Source organism: Danio aesculapii, chromosome 19 (genome assembly GCF_903798145.1).
Source record: "Danio aesculapii chromosome 19, fDanAes4.1, whole genome shotgun sequence".
NCBI classification, from domain to species: Eukaryota; Metazoa; Chordata; class Actinopteri; order Cypriniformes; family Danionidae; genus Danio; species Danio aesculapii.
Window position 1 is genome coordinate 23,328,169 of NC_079453.1, and position 16,393 is coordinate 23,344,561.

Below are 16,393 nucleotides of genomic sequence, written 5' to 3' on the forward strand. Positions count from 1 at the left end.
CTGAAGAGGTGTGTGTGTGACACTGACACAAAGCTAGACTTGACTCACCCCAAAGGATTTTTTTTTTTAGAATGGGGATCTCCAACTCTGCTTTTCTAAAAAGTTTAGCACCAACTCTAATTAAATAGATAGCTCACTCAAAAAGAAACATTTCTGTCATCATTTACTTCCTCCCCGCTTGTTTCAAATCTGTTTGTGTTTCTTTCTTCTGTTGAACACAAACAAATATAGTATAATATTGAAAAGCAATTGGCATTAACAGTATTGTTTATGTTTCTTATATTGATGATAACTGTTGGTTCCAGCATTAGTCATTTAGCAGACTTTTTAAGGATATCAGGTTTTGTGTTCAGAAGAAGAAAGACATTCATACAAGTTTAGAATCAGCTGAGTAAGAGTAAATGCTGAGGAACTTTTCATTGATGGGTGAACTATCCCTTCAAACACTACTGAACCAGCTGATCGAGGTTATCAGACACGGAACCTTGAGGTAAATGTTTTACAGCTAGTTGGAACTAAACCAAGCTGGACATTGGTCCTTCAGGAGCAGGATAAGACTGTCGTGGTATAAAAAAAACCCCAGCTGCAGGATTGGCCAAACCTGCTGATGGCGAAAGTTTAGCTCTAATCCAAATTAAACACACCTGAACTAACCAATAATTGTCGTGAGACTTTCTAGAACCTCTGTTGGAGCTAAACTCTGGAGGACAGTGGCTCTCAGCAAGGGTTTAGAGTGGTCATCAAACCTGTTCCTGGAGGGTCAGTGTCCTGCAGGGTTTAGCTCCAACATGCCTCAACATACCTGCCTGGAAGCTTTAAGGATACTTGTAACAGTTACATTCTTACTATAGTAAGTAAGTAAGGTGTATTTTTATAGCGCATTTATCGTGTTTGGTCATACACCACCACCAGTGTGTAGCATCCACTTGGCACCAGTGCGCTCACCACACACCAGCTATAGGGGGAGTAGAGAGACAGTGATAGAGCCAAATTAGTGCATGGGGATGACTGGGAGGCCAGTAAGGGCTGATGAAGGGTATTTGGCCAGGACACTGGGGTTACACCCCTACTCTTTTACAAGAAGTGCCATGGGATTTTTAATGACTACTGAGAGTCAGGACCTCGGTTTAACATCTCATCCGAAAGATGGTGCCCACTGACAGCATATAGTCCCCTTAACTTTACTAGGGCATTAGGACTCACACAGACCACAGGTTGAATGCCTCCTGCTGGCCTCACTAACATCACTTCCAACAGCAACCTTGTTTTTCCCATGTGGTCTCCCATACAGGTACTGACCAGGCTACGGCCTGCTTAGCTTCTGTGAGTAACCAGTCTTGGGCTGCGGTAATAGGGCTGTGGCATATAGGGGGAGATGAAAAGGTCTGTACTACTTTAAACCTGTAATCTTGTAACCTGTGAAACACATCTTAGCAAATCAAATAGCAGCTTTTAGACTCCTTCCCTTTGCACTGCCATAGAGGCAGCATTAGTCGTTATGGTTTTAGGGCTAAAGGTTTCTGGCTGTGCTTGTAAGACATTGATAGCTTGTTCAGGAGTGTTTGATTAGAGTTGGAGTTAAAATCTGCAAAACACTGGCTCTCAAAAACAGAGTGTGCTGACCCCCACTTCTTAATCAATGCATTCCAAACAACATATATTGCCCTCCGAAGGCCACTTTGGAGTAAAAAAATCATGGTCACCATAGTGAAGTGTCATTCCAAATCGAAGTGATCAAAACTGGCCACTTCGAAGGAGTTTGAAAAATACAACGGATGGACACTTTGGGAAATGATCCTTTGTGCAAGGAAGCTGTTTGGTGTCACACACTGCACTCATTTCAGAAGAGCTCATCCCTGGGTTTTAATGCCTTTAGAGGGTCCCTGCGAAGGGATTAGGGCATAGGGATGAGCCCTTCAGATTGAAATCCACCCTAGGTTTCTGTTGACCTACACCAGTGGTTCTCCACCACATTTCTAAAGCCCCCAGTGAATCATGTGTCCTTCTTCAGATATTCCCATTCCAGGTCTTGACATTCTGTTTTCAGGTCTTGTAGTGTCTACTAATAAGGTGACGAGCTGAATCAGATGTGCTTGATTAGCTATCCCTGTAGGCTCAATAATTCTACTCGCATCTATCTGCCCCACGCTGGGCAAACAGCTAGTTAAATCACAAACTAAAGGAATGTGGTTGAGCACCACTGACTTAGCTTTGAATGTAATGACAATGCTGTCAAAACAAACACCTGTTCAAAGGGATCCTAAAAAAAGTGTTGTATTTTGCATGCTAGGCCAGTAGTTGGCGATGTCACTCTGTGAAAAAACACTATGTGCACCTACAGTATGCATTCTTTGCACGAACACAGTCCTGTAGTCTGTCACTGTTGTTTTAGTTGTCAAACACTCATGTATGCCTGTAGAATTAACAATTCTACCCACACCCATCTGCTCCATGCTGGGTAAATGGCCAGTCAAACCACAAACTAAAGGCAAATAAGTTGACACTTTAGAGCAGGGGTTGGGAACCTATGGCTCGGGGGCCACATGTGGCTCTTTGACCAAAAATATGCGGCTCTCCAGCTGTCTCTCTTCAATAATATTTTAAAGTTAAAAAAATTATAACTGTCACTAGAAAATCAGTTTCCTATTGAAAATACAATTACAATTCCCTTTTTACAATTTACAATTCCCTCTTATTCCCAAAATGAATAAGAACTCAGTTTACAATCAAATGACTTTGTAACCAATGCGCATATGTGATGCTGTGGTTTAACTTGAATCGTGACACTAATAAAGGGCAAGCAGCTTACAGTTCTATGGTAACCTCGCGCATGTAAATTCAAACAACATTCATGAGTGACGATGGCAAAAAGAAAAAAAAATCTAGAAATTGTCCATACATTGTGATGCATTATATTTGTTTACTTTTGAGTTGGTCATGAACATAAACAAAGGTTTTGTTTATTATAAATAAAGGTTTTGTTATATACACACCCCAATGGCTCTTTAAAAATACATTTGATTAAAAAAAAAATCAGAAATGGCTCGTTGCTCAAAAAAGGTTCCAGACCCCTGCTTTAGAGAATAGTCAGGCCATGTAAACAAACTAGTATTTTGAAAGTCCCACAGAAGAAGTGCTGAAAGTCAGCAGATTTCTAGTGTTTACTGTCTGCTCATCAAAACTGGTTTGGTGAAGGTGTTTTAGCATTAGAAAAAAACACACTTTTCATCCTGTAAGGACAAATAAATGCTTAACTATTTATATAGACATATGTTCAGTAATTCAATATATCCTGATAATGAGCATGCACACTATTGATATCATGGGCACTTCAAAATATAGTCAATAATTATTTAATGTTGAAACTTTTAGAGTGGCTTTTAAGAATATTCACATTATTGTATTTTCCTTGGTTGTTCAGCACAGCACCAAATGCTTATAGATTTATCCTGTCAACATTTTCACTGGTTAACTAAAGTCACTGCAATGTAAACAACGAAAACATTACTTCATTTTAGGAGATGCTAATTTCATATTTAATGTTTAATAATGCATTAAAACTCAGTAAAGGCATAATTGTTTAATTAAACAAACTTAATAACTAATAAGATAAGACTAATAAGATGTAATTTTCTAAACTAATATTAAAATAGTAACTCCATTAAATACAACTCCAATAAATAACATTTACTAATCAGACTTTATCATCCTGTTGCAATTTTATTTGTTAGAAACATTTGTTAATACCATAACAAAAATGTTTGATAGTACCATATAACGTTATAAAAGCTTCAGCAATTAATCACAACAAGAAAATGTTCTTACTGCTTTTTTATATGCAAAAAAGACATTATGACCAGCAGAGGGAGTCAGTCTTCCACTTTGAGCATATAGATACTATCTATCTATCTATCTATCTATCTATCTATCTATCTATCTATCTATCTATCTATCTATCTATCTATCTATCTATCTATCTATCTATCTATCTATCTATCTATCTATCTATCTATCTATCTATCTATCTATCTATCTATCTATCTATCTATCTATCTATCTATCTATCTATCAACACATAAGTCAAATGTGAAAACTAACTCTGGGTTTCACACAGTCATAAACTATTCACAACCATTTACTGCTTACAAATAAAACTTTCAACAAAGAAAGAAAGAAAGAAAGAAAGCATCATGTGGTTTGATTCTTACCTCCATCTGTCTCATCAAAAGAGTTCATGCAGGGGAAGTAGACGGCCAGTGCCTCAAAGGAAGCAGACAGGCTAAGTCGGCTCTGGGAGCGCTGCATTCGCATGCCAGGGAGAGCGGCATTGCCATCTTGCCCTTGTCTGCCCATTTTACCTCCCTGGTACCCTCAACTACCTCAAACGATACTAAAGCAGATGCGTATAGCTAATGCTAAAAGATCGTGAAAGATTTGAAATTGTGTTGAAAGCCTCTCATTAGTAGTAGTAGCTGTGACTTAGTCAGGATGTGCAGTGAGGATGACTGCCTGATGTCTCCTCTGCAGCGCTCAACTTCTCATCTGAGATCTGGGAGGGGGAAGCTTACCATGTGCACGTGGCTCACTGTTTATGTGGCCAATCAGAAGCCCAGAAATGAAGAGACCCCTCAAACGCTTCTCCGGGAGTCAGAGCTCTGCCTAGAGATACGACTGCACACAAACACTTGCACATGACCTGCCTTCTGACTGCAGATGATCAGTCACTTCTCATATCCTCACAGGTGTGGAGGAGAGAGTAAAAATTGGTACCAATGGTACAAACTAGATGATATTTTTTAGTAATTTGACAATAACTCTGTTATTCTAATGCAGCTTTTTCAGCCACAAGCTACAATTAACAATGAAATGCTGCTGCGTTAGGACTGCGTATCAGTTTCTTGTTTGATTTTTAATTTTAGATTTGATTCAGTGGATATAGGTTTATTACAAATGCTATTGATATTTTGGGAAAAAAACAACCAATCAACAATCATAAGACAAGTAATAATTCTAAGCAAAATAATTGAAGAAATAAGTGAATACATAAATACATATCCTCACATTGGGTTTGTCTATATTTGATTCAAAATTTAGTTTAAACAACCCAGCATTTTACATTTTATAGGTATACTCACTGCCCACTTTATTAGGTACAACTGCTTGTTAACGCAAATTTCTAAATCAGCCAATCACATGGCAGCAACTCAATGCATTTAGGCATGTAGACATGGTCAAGATGATCTGCTGCAGTTCAAACAGAGCATCAGAATGGGGAAGAAACGTGATTTAAGTGACTTTGAAAGTGGCATGGTTGTTGGTGCCAAACAGCCTGGTCTGAGTATTTCAGAAACTGCTGATCTACTGGGATTTTCATGCACAACAATCTCTAGGGTTTACAGAGAATGGTCTGAAAAAGAGAAAATATCCAGTAAGCATCAATTCTCTGGGAAATGCCTTGTTGATGCCAGAGGTCAAAGAAAAATGGCCAGGCTGGTTCAAGCTGATAGGAAGGTAACAGTAACTCAAATAATCACTCGTTACAACTGAGGTATGCAGAAGAGCATCTCTGAACACACAACACCTCCAACCTTGAGGCAGATTGGCTACAGCAGCAGAAGACCACACCAGGTGTCACTCCTGTCAGTCAAGAACAGGAAACTGAGGCTATAATTCGCACAGGCTCACCAAAATTGGACAACAGATGATAGGAAAAACGTTGCCTGGTCTGATGAGTCTCTATTTCTGCTGTGACATTTAGATGGTAGAGTCAGAATTTGGCGTCTACAACATGAAAGCATGGATCCATCTTTTCTTGTATCAATAGTTTAGGCTGATAGTGTAATGGTGTGAGGGATATTTTCTTAGCACACTTTGGGCCGACACTTTTATGGCCGTTTCCACTGTCAAAAGGTGTACTGTACCGAACCGTACCATACCACTTTTTCGGCACCCTTTCGAAAGGGTACCAAACACGAGAAAGGGTACCAAAAGGCGGAGCTAGACGCGCAGCTGAACGCTATTGGTTTACAGAGATATGTCATTCGCTTACGCAACAACCCAGAATGAAAACAAAAAACCCGCCATGTTTAAAATACACACACAGCCGAGAGATTACAGCGGAATTACATATACATATAATAACGAGCCATGGTCGACCTGGGCTCAAACAAACCTTGTCGTCGTCTTGATGAACAGACACAAAGCCATGGAGTAGAGCACAATCTACCCTGTGCTTCATAGTTTTTTACGAGGCAATCTGAAGCGCGAGCGGTTTCGCTTTCTTCCTTGCGCTCGCCGCGCATCTATATCTGAAATAACAAACTTCTTGAGCTGATGATAATAACGTGCACTTGATTATTGACGTGCTTTTAAAAACCCGATCCTGTCAGACACTGACAAACGCGAGAGTGAAGCGTGAAGAAACAAAGGAGAAGCCGGAAAAAAAGGAGCACATTATTTTTCAGCAAATATGAACTAAATGCCATGTATAACTAACTTATTATCTTCACCTTTTGGACTAATATGAACTGGGATTGAAGGAATTACTATCTAACAGAGGTTACATATGCTGCTGAAGATTACAGACACAGATGAGAGGGTTTACACTGACTGTAGGCTATATTTTGTGTTGTTTTTGAACCTAAATACGGACGAAATGTCTGCTGTGTGTAGTTCTTCTGTAATTGATAACATATCAGAGACTGTAAGGGGCTGTTTGTGTTTATATATGTTCATTTATTTAGTTATTTAATATAATTACAGACGTTACAGTAGGTTGTTTCGCACTGTCATTGATCTGCAGTTATAATCAACTCATGTTCATAGAAAAGTTAGTAATAAACATTTCTACACAAGTATTTATATGGTTAAAGCATCTGTTTTGTGAGAACTGCTTCTCATATGATAGGTGAATGACCCCTACAGCTTTATTGTAGACATTTCCTCCAGCGAGAATGACGTCGACTGAAATTTTCTGTCATAAACCACGCCCACCAAAAGGGTACCCTTGTTAGTGGAAATGCAAGCCTGATAAAGGTGACCCGTACCGACCCGAACCGTACCGTACCAGTCAGTGGAAACGAGCCATTAGTAACAACTGAGCATTGTGTCAACATGACAGCCTACATGAGTATTGTTGCTGACCATGTCCATCCCTTTATGACCACAGTGATCCCATCTTCTGATGGCTACTTCCAGCAGGATAATGCACCCTGTCATAAAGCACAAATCATCTCAGACTGGTTTCTTGAACATGACAGTGAGTTCACTGTACTCAAATGGCCTCCACAGTCACCAGATTTCAATCCAATAGAGCACCTTTGTGATGTCATAGAATGGGAAATTCACATCATGGATGTGCAGCCGACCAACCTGCAGCAACTGCTTGATGCTATCATGTCAATATGGACCAAAATCTTTAAGGAATATTTCCAGTACCTTGTTGAATCTATGCCACGAAGGATTAGGGCAGTTCTGAAGGCAAAAGGGGGTCCAACCCAGTACTTAAGCAAGGTGTACCTAATAAAGTGGCCGGTGAGTGTATTTATTGCTCGGCTCTATGCTTCAGTACATAAGCTGTGCAACTGAACAGGAAAAAAACAGATAGACACAAACAAATCCGTCTATCACTTCAGCTGAACATAATGCAGAAAAACCCTCTTAAAAACACTTGCCTGATTAAAAAAAAAACTCAAGAGAACATGATTTTTAATTATTGATGGGTTGTAAAGAATTCCGACACTGCATTCACCACAGTGAAAACGAGACCTTCAGCTCAAAATCTGCAAACTATAAATATCTTATTGAGGGTATGTTGAAATCATCTCCTATACTCAAAATAGTAACGTCTCAAACCTTCCTATTCAAGTCTGAAGAATATACTCGTGACTCATACCAGCGCTCAAACCTCAACATGTCTGACAGTAACACAAATAGTGTGGTGCTTAAAAATCTCAAGGAATAACTTCTCGGCACGTTTCTCTGGTGTTTCTTTTTAGATACACAATCCAATCCAAACTTAAAATACCATGTAAGTACTAAAAATAACCAGGTGGTTGAAATCTGTACTGTAAACCTTTGTCTAGTAAAACTGCTGTTTATATTAAACAATAACATTGCAATAGTGCAGACAGAAGACTCTTATCTGGCATTAGACTCACTGTGTGGTCTCAGCGAATCGTAGCAAACAAAAAGAATGCTGCTTTAATTCACTGTCTCAGACAATGGCAATGCTTCAAAACACACCAGTAGAGATTTAAGTCTTGATGCTAAAGGATCACATTTCTTCCATTTTATAGACCCAAACCTGTACTCAAGAGACACTTTAATTAAACTTGCAGGCTTAAAAAAATTACTTAATTTTTTTTTTTTTTCAGATGTTCAAGTAGTTGTAATTTAGAGCTGTAATCTTTTTGAAATCTGTATTTAGTGTTCTTGGAAAGTGAATGTGTTATCTTCTGAACGGCAGTACTAAATAGTTAAAATATAAAAACAATATATAAAACAGGCTCATTGGAAATGCATGCTTCTGGCTGCCTTTTGTGGAACTGCTAATAAATGCACTTAAATGTTTGCATGTCTGCAAGTCAAATGAACACAGAACACTATGATGACAACCAAGCGGCAACATCCCGCTTTCCCTCCTGAAGCCAATACGGAAGCAACTGAAACTGCAATTCATCGACTCACCTTTGGGGGCTGGGTCCAGGAAGTCCGGATGTTCACTGACTGCTATGCTAATTTGGCCAATTTTACAGCTGATAAAAACATGTTTACAGCCTGGTACCAAAGATGGTTTTGGTGGATATAGCTAATATTACCCTTTATGACAATTGTGAGGGGGGTGAATTTTTTTTATAACTCATCTGTTTCATTTTTATTAAGTTATATTAAGTCTACATAATAAAGGGCGTGGCCACTTGAGTGACAGCTAGGTTTCGCTGGTCACCGCCATGTCATTCTGGCTGATTAGCCACTGAGCTTTGCATATATATCGTATTTTTGTTTTGTTTTATGTGGCTTCACACAGTCAATTGCCTTTTTGAATGATTTCCTACAATTATCAGAAAATATGGCATGCTGTGTGCACTTAATTGTGCTCACAAACCATTCTAGTTGCCTCCATTACCCAGGTGAGTAAAATTAGATACTTGTATACCATATCTATAAATGTATTTGTTTTATTTAAGATAAATGATCATTTATAATTTTCTTTAGACCTGTATGCACTTCAAAATCTGACAGATTGATTAGCTGAAGGCTTTAAAAAACGTTGTCATAAGGTTTTATGCCTGGATTTCATAAATAGCCTTGCATTTACTAACACAGACTATATTTGAAGTAATTTGCGTTTTCCTTTCCACTAACGCTCCGCCTTTTTGCCCTTGTTTGGTATCCCCCAATCAGTGTGATGACGTGCGGTCAAATCGGCAACGGTTGGCCACGCCTACTTGTAGCCTCATTTGCGCTCTTCAGAAACCTTAGGTTGACATCACGGATACTACGTCCATACTTTTACAGTCTATGATGACAACACATGTTCCTTTTTACACTAATGATATTTACAGGGACATAATATTGATGAATAAAGTATTATTTCATGCAGTTCTTTGCACAACATCAAATAAATACAACAAAACAACTCAATGTCTATAATTTGTAAAGTAATATATGTATATATGACAACTTTTCTGGCGTGGTCAGTTTGCCCAGTAGCTCACTTTGTATGCTGTTGTACTTGTGATGTAGAGCACTCACGTTTAAATCTGTTAGAGCATTGTTCCACAAAAGTAAATAAAATAATAAATAAAAAGTCAATTCAAAAAGTAAATAAAAGTAAGCAATATTAAAGTAAAACTATGTGGTTGCAGTGCACTTTTCTCTATGGAAAACACTATTAGTTGAGTTTAGGGAATGGTTCACTAGCTGATCTGTACAACAAACACCACCTTCTCATGGCTGGGTACAAGGACATATACATGAAACACACAAAAAACCTAAGTAATGTATTACAGATTTGCAAAAACGTAGACTGCTCTACTAGATTTGTCATCAGAAACGTGCAACAAATATTTCACCTTTCACAAAAATATAGGCTGCTCCTAATGTAGAGTGCAAAGATGGATCTCAAAATCATGTAGTCACCTTTGGAATAAGGACGCAAAGTCGTAGAATGAGTCTCAGAATCAAAGTGAGATGAGTCGTAGAATCACCAGTTAGCATTTAAATTAATGGTCAAATTTGATTTATATTAATTCGTATGACACTAAAATCCTAGCAATTACAACGAAGATGCATTCATTTGAACAAAAATATGATACAATTGTAATAATCAGAAATGTTATTTAAATAATCAAAATAAATTGATTTGAAGTTTGATATATTATAAAACATAATTGTTATTTTTTCCCGGGATGTCAAAGCTTTATAAGCAGCCATTTTCTCAATTTTTAGCCTCATGTAATCCAATACAATTGGCAGTTAAATGCTCAATTCTGATTGACTGACAAACTGTGTGTTAGAAAAAACATCTAAACAACCTTTATATGTGGTAACCAACATGTAAACCACAATAATTCTTCTGACTGTTAAGTAATTTGAATTAACCACATCTCCACCTCATGAGTAAATTACCGTCTGGTGATCCATTGATTCCATTATCATCAATTATTGTTTACATATATGGAATAGTATGGCATATATGAAAAAAAAATTATATTTCACAACGCACAATTCATTTACAATGTGTAACTCAGGAAAGCTTTAATGGTCCATTAAAAACAGTGTCTTGAAAAACAACCAGGTGTTGAAACTGTTTTCCAATTGTATCATGTGCTGAGATATTGGCTTGAGCTGACCCTATAACCTCTAACCTCTTATCCACAAGAACAGATGGACCTAGTGAGTGGTTAGCATGTTATTAACACCTGGACCACACGGACTGTACATGTAAGCCCATTATTCCACAACAAGTGGTTTACACAATTTTGTACAAACAGCCTTTCATAAGGTGTTACTGAGAAAAGAGCTTTGGAAAAGTTTTCATGACCCTTTTTTATTTTTCAGGCCAAATCTTATTAATTTGACTACCTAGACTCAATTTTGAAATGAAACATAGTTGCTGACAGTTTCTTTATGTGCACTATTGCCCCGGAGCAAACAAATGGTTAGAATTAAGAATATTACAGCTGAAGCCTTCAAACAGACATCAACAGAGAAGGACTGCTACTCAAAATGAGGAAGCAAATGGTCAGACTGAAATAGATTGAAGATTACAAAAATTGTCAGATTGAAGAAAAAAAAAAAATTTTCAGTGAATTAACATGTATGTATTAATTGTTCACCTTAGACCAGGGGTCTCAAACTCCTGGCCCGCGGTCCATTTACGGCCCCCCCCTCCTCCTCCCTCCAGACCGCAACTGACGTCAAAAATATAACGAGATTTAGACCCCAAAACATATATTTTTGAGTCACTATCATTGTTGTGCATATAGCCACTTTTGATACCCCCCACCTATTGGACGTTTAAAGTACTGCACTATATTATACTGTATTTCAGTTTTACTTTCGTTTTTTCTCAGCGTGCTTTCGAGTAACGCACAGGCAGATTAATTCTGGGTTAATTTAAACAATAAAATAAATGTGCATATGTAATCTATTTTTACTTAAGATCTATTTTTGTAAATATTCAGGGGTTATTTGATTATTATCAGTTATATAACACTTGTATTTTGTTAAACAAACACTTTTTCATGGCTTACACGTTATGCTGGTGGTGTAACAAATATGCAAATTTTGCCAATATTCGATTTAAATGGTTTCATTTAATAGATTTTACCTATATGCGTATTGAGATTTCTATGAATACTAGGTTCATTTTACTGCTGGTTGAATTGAACATGTTAAAGTAAATGTGAATTTTTTACTTTTCCCCTCTTTGTTGTAGTTTTACAAAAAAGAAAGATACTAAGAACAACAATTGCCAGTAAATTTACCCAAACTGTTTCTGCTGTTCTTATACTGTTAAACTTTTGGTAAAGCAACAATTGGTTTGGACAGAATAATAATAATCATTATTATCATTTTTACAACTATTTAAATGTCAAAATGCTAATTTAAACAGCCACAGATATATTTCAGCAGTTGTGTGAAGCAAAAAAGTGTGCTGATTTGTTGATTTGTGACAGCTAATGCTTGAATTATAAACATCATGTCTGTTGTCCTAAGATGCACCATTTACGTCACTTTCTTCTTGTGCTTGAATAATAAAATGGCCCTCCTATGAATTCTCATAGAGAATAACAACATGGTTAGCAAAATAAAGTATGTAAATTTTGATTTCACATAGCCTTTAAGGCTATTCTCTGTTTCTAAGATTTATTATAGGTGTACTCAGCTGTAATGACTACTTGCAAAAAGGGAGATGTTGATAATTAATTGATTTAACCCAATACTATAACATTGTATTAAATGCTAAAGTTTATCTAGAATTTAAGTATGCTGTGTATTTTACGGTATATTGCAGTAACCAAAAATATTAATGCACTTTTTTTTTTCGAATTTATGTGGCCTTGTAATTTTTAAACAAAACTATTTTCCAACCTCTTCAACATATGTTTCTATAATGGCATGTATTGATGTGAGGGTGTGGTCAACCTGTCAATCACATGAAAGGAATCAATAACAAACCACAATTATCTAATGAATTCCAAATGGATAATTCCTACATGGACACGTTTGTTTCACTTGAATGTTGTTTTAAATGAACAATGGCCTACAACATTAAGCATCTGAGAAGTAGTATGTTACTTACTATTGGCAACACTAAAGGTGATTTTTCATTGCATGGTACGGTGTGGCTACTTTTGGGGGCTTTCCTACTGGGTTGTTGCCTGGTGCATTTTTAGTATCATCTAAGGTGAGGTTCACAGTAAGTTGTACTTTACCAAATGTGAAGCATGCAAACTGCTGATCACTGATTGGTCAAAGACAATAGTCACTACCCATGTCCTTGTGTTCCATTTGTGACACAAGACAGCAAATCTGCTATTTTTAAATAGTCAGCAGCAGCCACTGCGGTATTGGTTGGATCACATAACTAAAATGTTTTTATACAACAGCAAGAAAAAGGCCTTGGTTCAGTTTGATAGTAAATGTAGGTATTATTCTGCATAAATTACCAAACAGATAAAAAGCTAAATAACACATAACACAAATTAGTCAACGCAACTCTGCATAAATGAATGGATTCCTTTCAAAGTAGGAATTACAAAGTGTTTCAGTAAAAATTATATCCAGTCAAACATAACAGATATTATTATTTAGCTCTTTTGTTTGAATTCCAGACCATCAGTATGTTACTGTCAATTAGCTTTAAATGTAAACAGCCACTGGGAACAGAATGTTATCGCTCTGCAGAAAAACAAGATGACCCATTAACATCAGGTCTACCTGACTGAACTAATGACCTTTAAACCCCTCAGAAAAACAAACAAGCAGTATTCACTTAAAGGGGATCTTATCCAGCAATATTTGAAGATGAATATTACTTGCGATTGAACAATATATGTTTTTCTAAGCAACTTATCTTAGATTTTTAAGTGCCGATGATAAAATGGATGGAGAAATACCTTTTATTGAATCGGAACATCAAATACCTGTAGAACACCCTAACAAAACATTCAATGGCAATAACAGTAACACGTTATTTGAAGTTCCAATAACTAGTGACTTATTACCTGCCTATTATTAAGATATTGGCTTAATAAGACTTATAAAGTACATATTCTGCATGATCTTATTCTACATCCATAATCCTACCTAAAACTTAAACCTAGCTACTACCTTAATAACTATTAAAGAGCCTCTATTATGGGTTTTTGAAAATGACCTTCCATGAAGTGTGTAACACAGCTCTAAGTCAAGTGAAATATACAGCTAAGGCTTAAATCTGAAAGTGTGCCGTGTTTAAAACTATTGATTTATCTATACAAGAGTTGACTCAGAGTGGTTTAAATGAATCGTTGAGGTAATGAATCTTTAGACATGTCAGCGCGACGCCAATACTGAATTCAAGCCTCGCCCATTTGTTTCGCGTGCAGACCTGGGAAAATTGAAACTCCCGCCAACAAACACTGTAAAAATAAAAAGAGGAAGATAAACACTGTAGCAGATCCAGTTGAATCTTGTCGCGACGACGCTGTGCTCTGAAGTGTGAGGGAAAGTTAGTGTTATTTTCCCTACCCAAAGATGAGGCTGTGAAGAGTCAGTGGTTGAAGTTTATTTTTGCAAAAATAGCATTATAGCCCCAGCCTTGTGTTGTGTTCCCGTCATTTTTCTGACTACAGCAATCTGCAAGTTACAGCGGGGGATTCGTCGGCCCTTTGTTAAAGAAGGGATAAGAAAAAACTATTGATGTATGGGACTTTGTCAGAGCTTGACAGGAACTTTACAGTACACAATTCATGGACCAGTTTCTTCCTCCATTTCACAAGTGTAAGTAAGTGCGATAAAATGGTTGCCTCCTTGTTTTCTCTAGCTTTCAAAATATGAATTTAATAGTGTTTTGTTACTTGTAACTGCTTCAAGCAGCTTGTGGTGTATCTGGTTAACTCTATATTCTCAAATCGTGTCTTAAACCACATTGAAAGCACATTGTCACTTTCTTTACGGATTTAAACGCTTTTGTGAGCCAGCAATCCTCTGCCGTTTGTCATTGCAATGGCCACTGTCAGCTGTTTCTACACACGTATGTTTCAAAATAGTTCATCTTTAGCCATTGTGTGGATTAATGCTGAAAGTGTGTCATGGTTAAGAATAGAGCAATGTGCTGGTGTTTAACTGCATTGCTTTAATGCACTCCTGCATTGGGCTCACACATACACTCTGCACTCTGACTACTTTAAAATTGTTGATAAGCCGTGGTGAGGGAGTCTAGCGCTGAATGCAGTTGACAAATTGCAATAGACTGAGTCATCGGACCAATTAGCGCAGATTAGCATCGCGCTGTGGAGGGGTTCGGGAACAAATGAATCGCTGAACAAATCATATGTGAGTCGTTAGAATAATTAGGCAAAAATAAATGCAAATTATAAGACTATGAAAGTGTTTTTTGACCTTGCATGCATATCAGCCTGTTGTTGGAGACCCCCAAAACCAAAACATGACCTTTTTTAATGCATAACAGGGGTTCTTCTCAAATTAGGAGTTTACTGAAATAAAATTCATACAAGAATTGAACCCTAAAATAAAGGGACCACAACTTCATAATAATGAAAGAGCAAATACACCAAAACACAGCAGAATCAGGTTTTTCTTGAACAGAAAACTGGTTCAATGAATGAATGAATAAATGAATCAATCAATCAATCAATGAATCAAATCAATCAATAAACAAATAAATGCAAACTAGAAAAAAATTGAAGCAATCTAATAGAAGCATATTAAATGAGGTCAAGAATATAACACAGAATGTATTTCCAACTCTTGTGTGTTATTTTTCAGGTTAGAATAGTTTCATCATCAGGTGCCACTCAATAGGCATATGCTCAAGCACAGCAGGATTTTTCATCATTCCATACTGACGCACACAGTGCATCCTCCTACAGACTCTGTGTGTCTGTGTGTGAAAATCAGAGGAATGAGAGGGTGTATTTTTAGCTGTATATGACTGATCCGGCAGGAAATAGAAAGGAGAAGATCTTTAAATACGTGAGGAACTGGGATTGGGAGTGAGAATGAGCCTGTTAAGTATGGCAACATGTTGATCTGTTCAGCAGGAGAGTGAATCATTACTGCATCTACTGCACCACAAAAATATCCTCAACCTGTTTAAAGAGACTATGGTGGATTTACAAAAATCATACAGCACAATAGGCAGAACTACCTTTCCCCAAACACAAAACAAGATATTTTTAAAGAATGTTTATAGGCGGACTGGTTATTGACTGACTTGTAATTTATGGACAAATAAAAAAGACTCAATTAATGATGGTTTTTAATGGGTGGCGATGGTTTGGTCTAAAAATAAGTACTTATTATGGGAATACTATAAATTAATATCCTTAATTGTGAATTTGCTGGGGTTATCAAATGCATATGAAATTTAGGTGTTATTTAGTTGAAATTTAGGTGTTAAAGAAAGCTCGGACATGTCATCCTCTTTTTGATTCACTTCTACCCCTTCCCTCAAAATCTTGGTATAGGGTCCCTTAGGCAAGAACCAACAGATTGCAGATGCATTTGATAACCCCAGCACTTTTACCTCTAATACTTTGCTGCAGGTGTTTAAAACCTTAGACAGTGAGTTCTTCTGTTTTACTTTTAAAGAAGCAAACCAACAAATCAGTAAAAAGTTAAAATTGATTCTACATGGGCTTTATAAAAGCAACCATCA

At 37.1% G+C, this 16,393-nt stretch overlaps 1 protein-coding gene across 3 annotated transcripts in view; it reads right to left on the bottom strand.

Annotated features, from left to right (window-relative positions):
- rims2b (regulating synaptic membrane exocytosis 2b) overlaps window positions 1–16,393 on the bottom strand; it is a 244,016-nt gene that overhangs the window by 6,347 nt on the left and 221,276 nt on the right. Inside the window, exon 1 of one of the 3 annotated variants that reach the window (XM_056479215.1) lies at window positions 4,209–4,476. The exons of the other annotated variants lie outside the window; for them this stretch is intronic. Coding sequence (XP_056335190.1) covers window positions 4,209–4,353 — 145 coding nt within the window. The 5' untranslated portion in view covers window positions 4,354–4,476. Of the gene's footprint in view, window positions 1–4,208; window positions 4,477–16,393 lie in introns of those variants that run through there. 3 annotated transcript variants of the gene reach the window in all.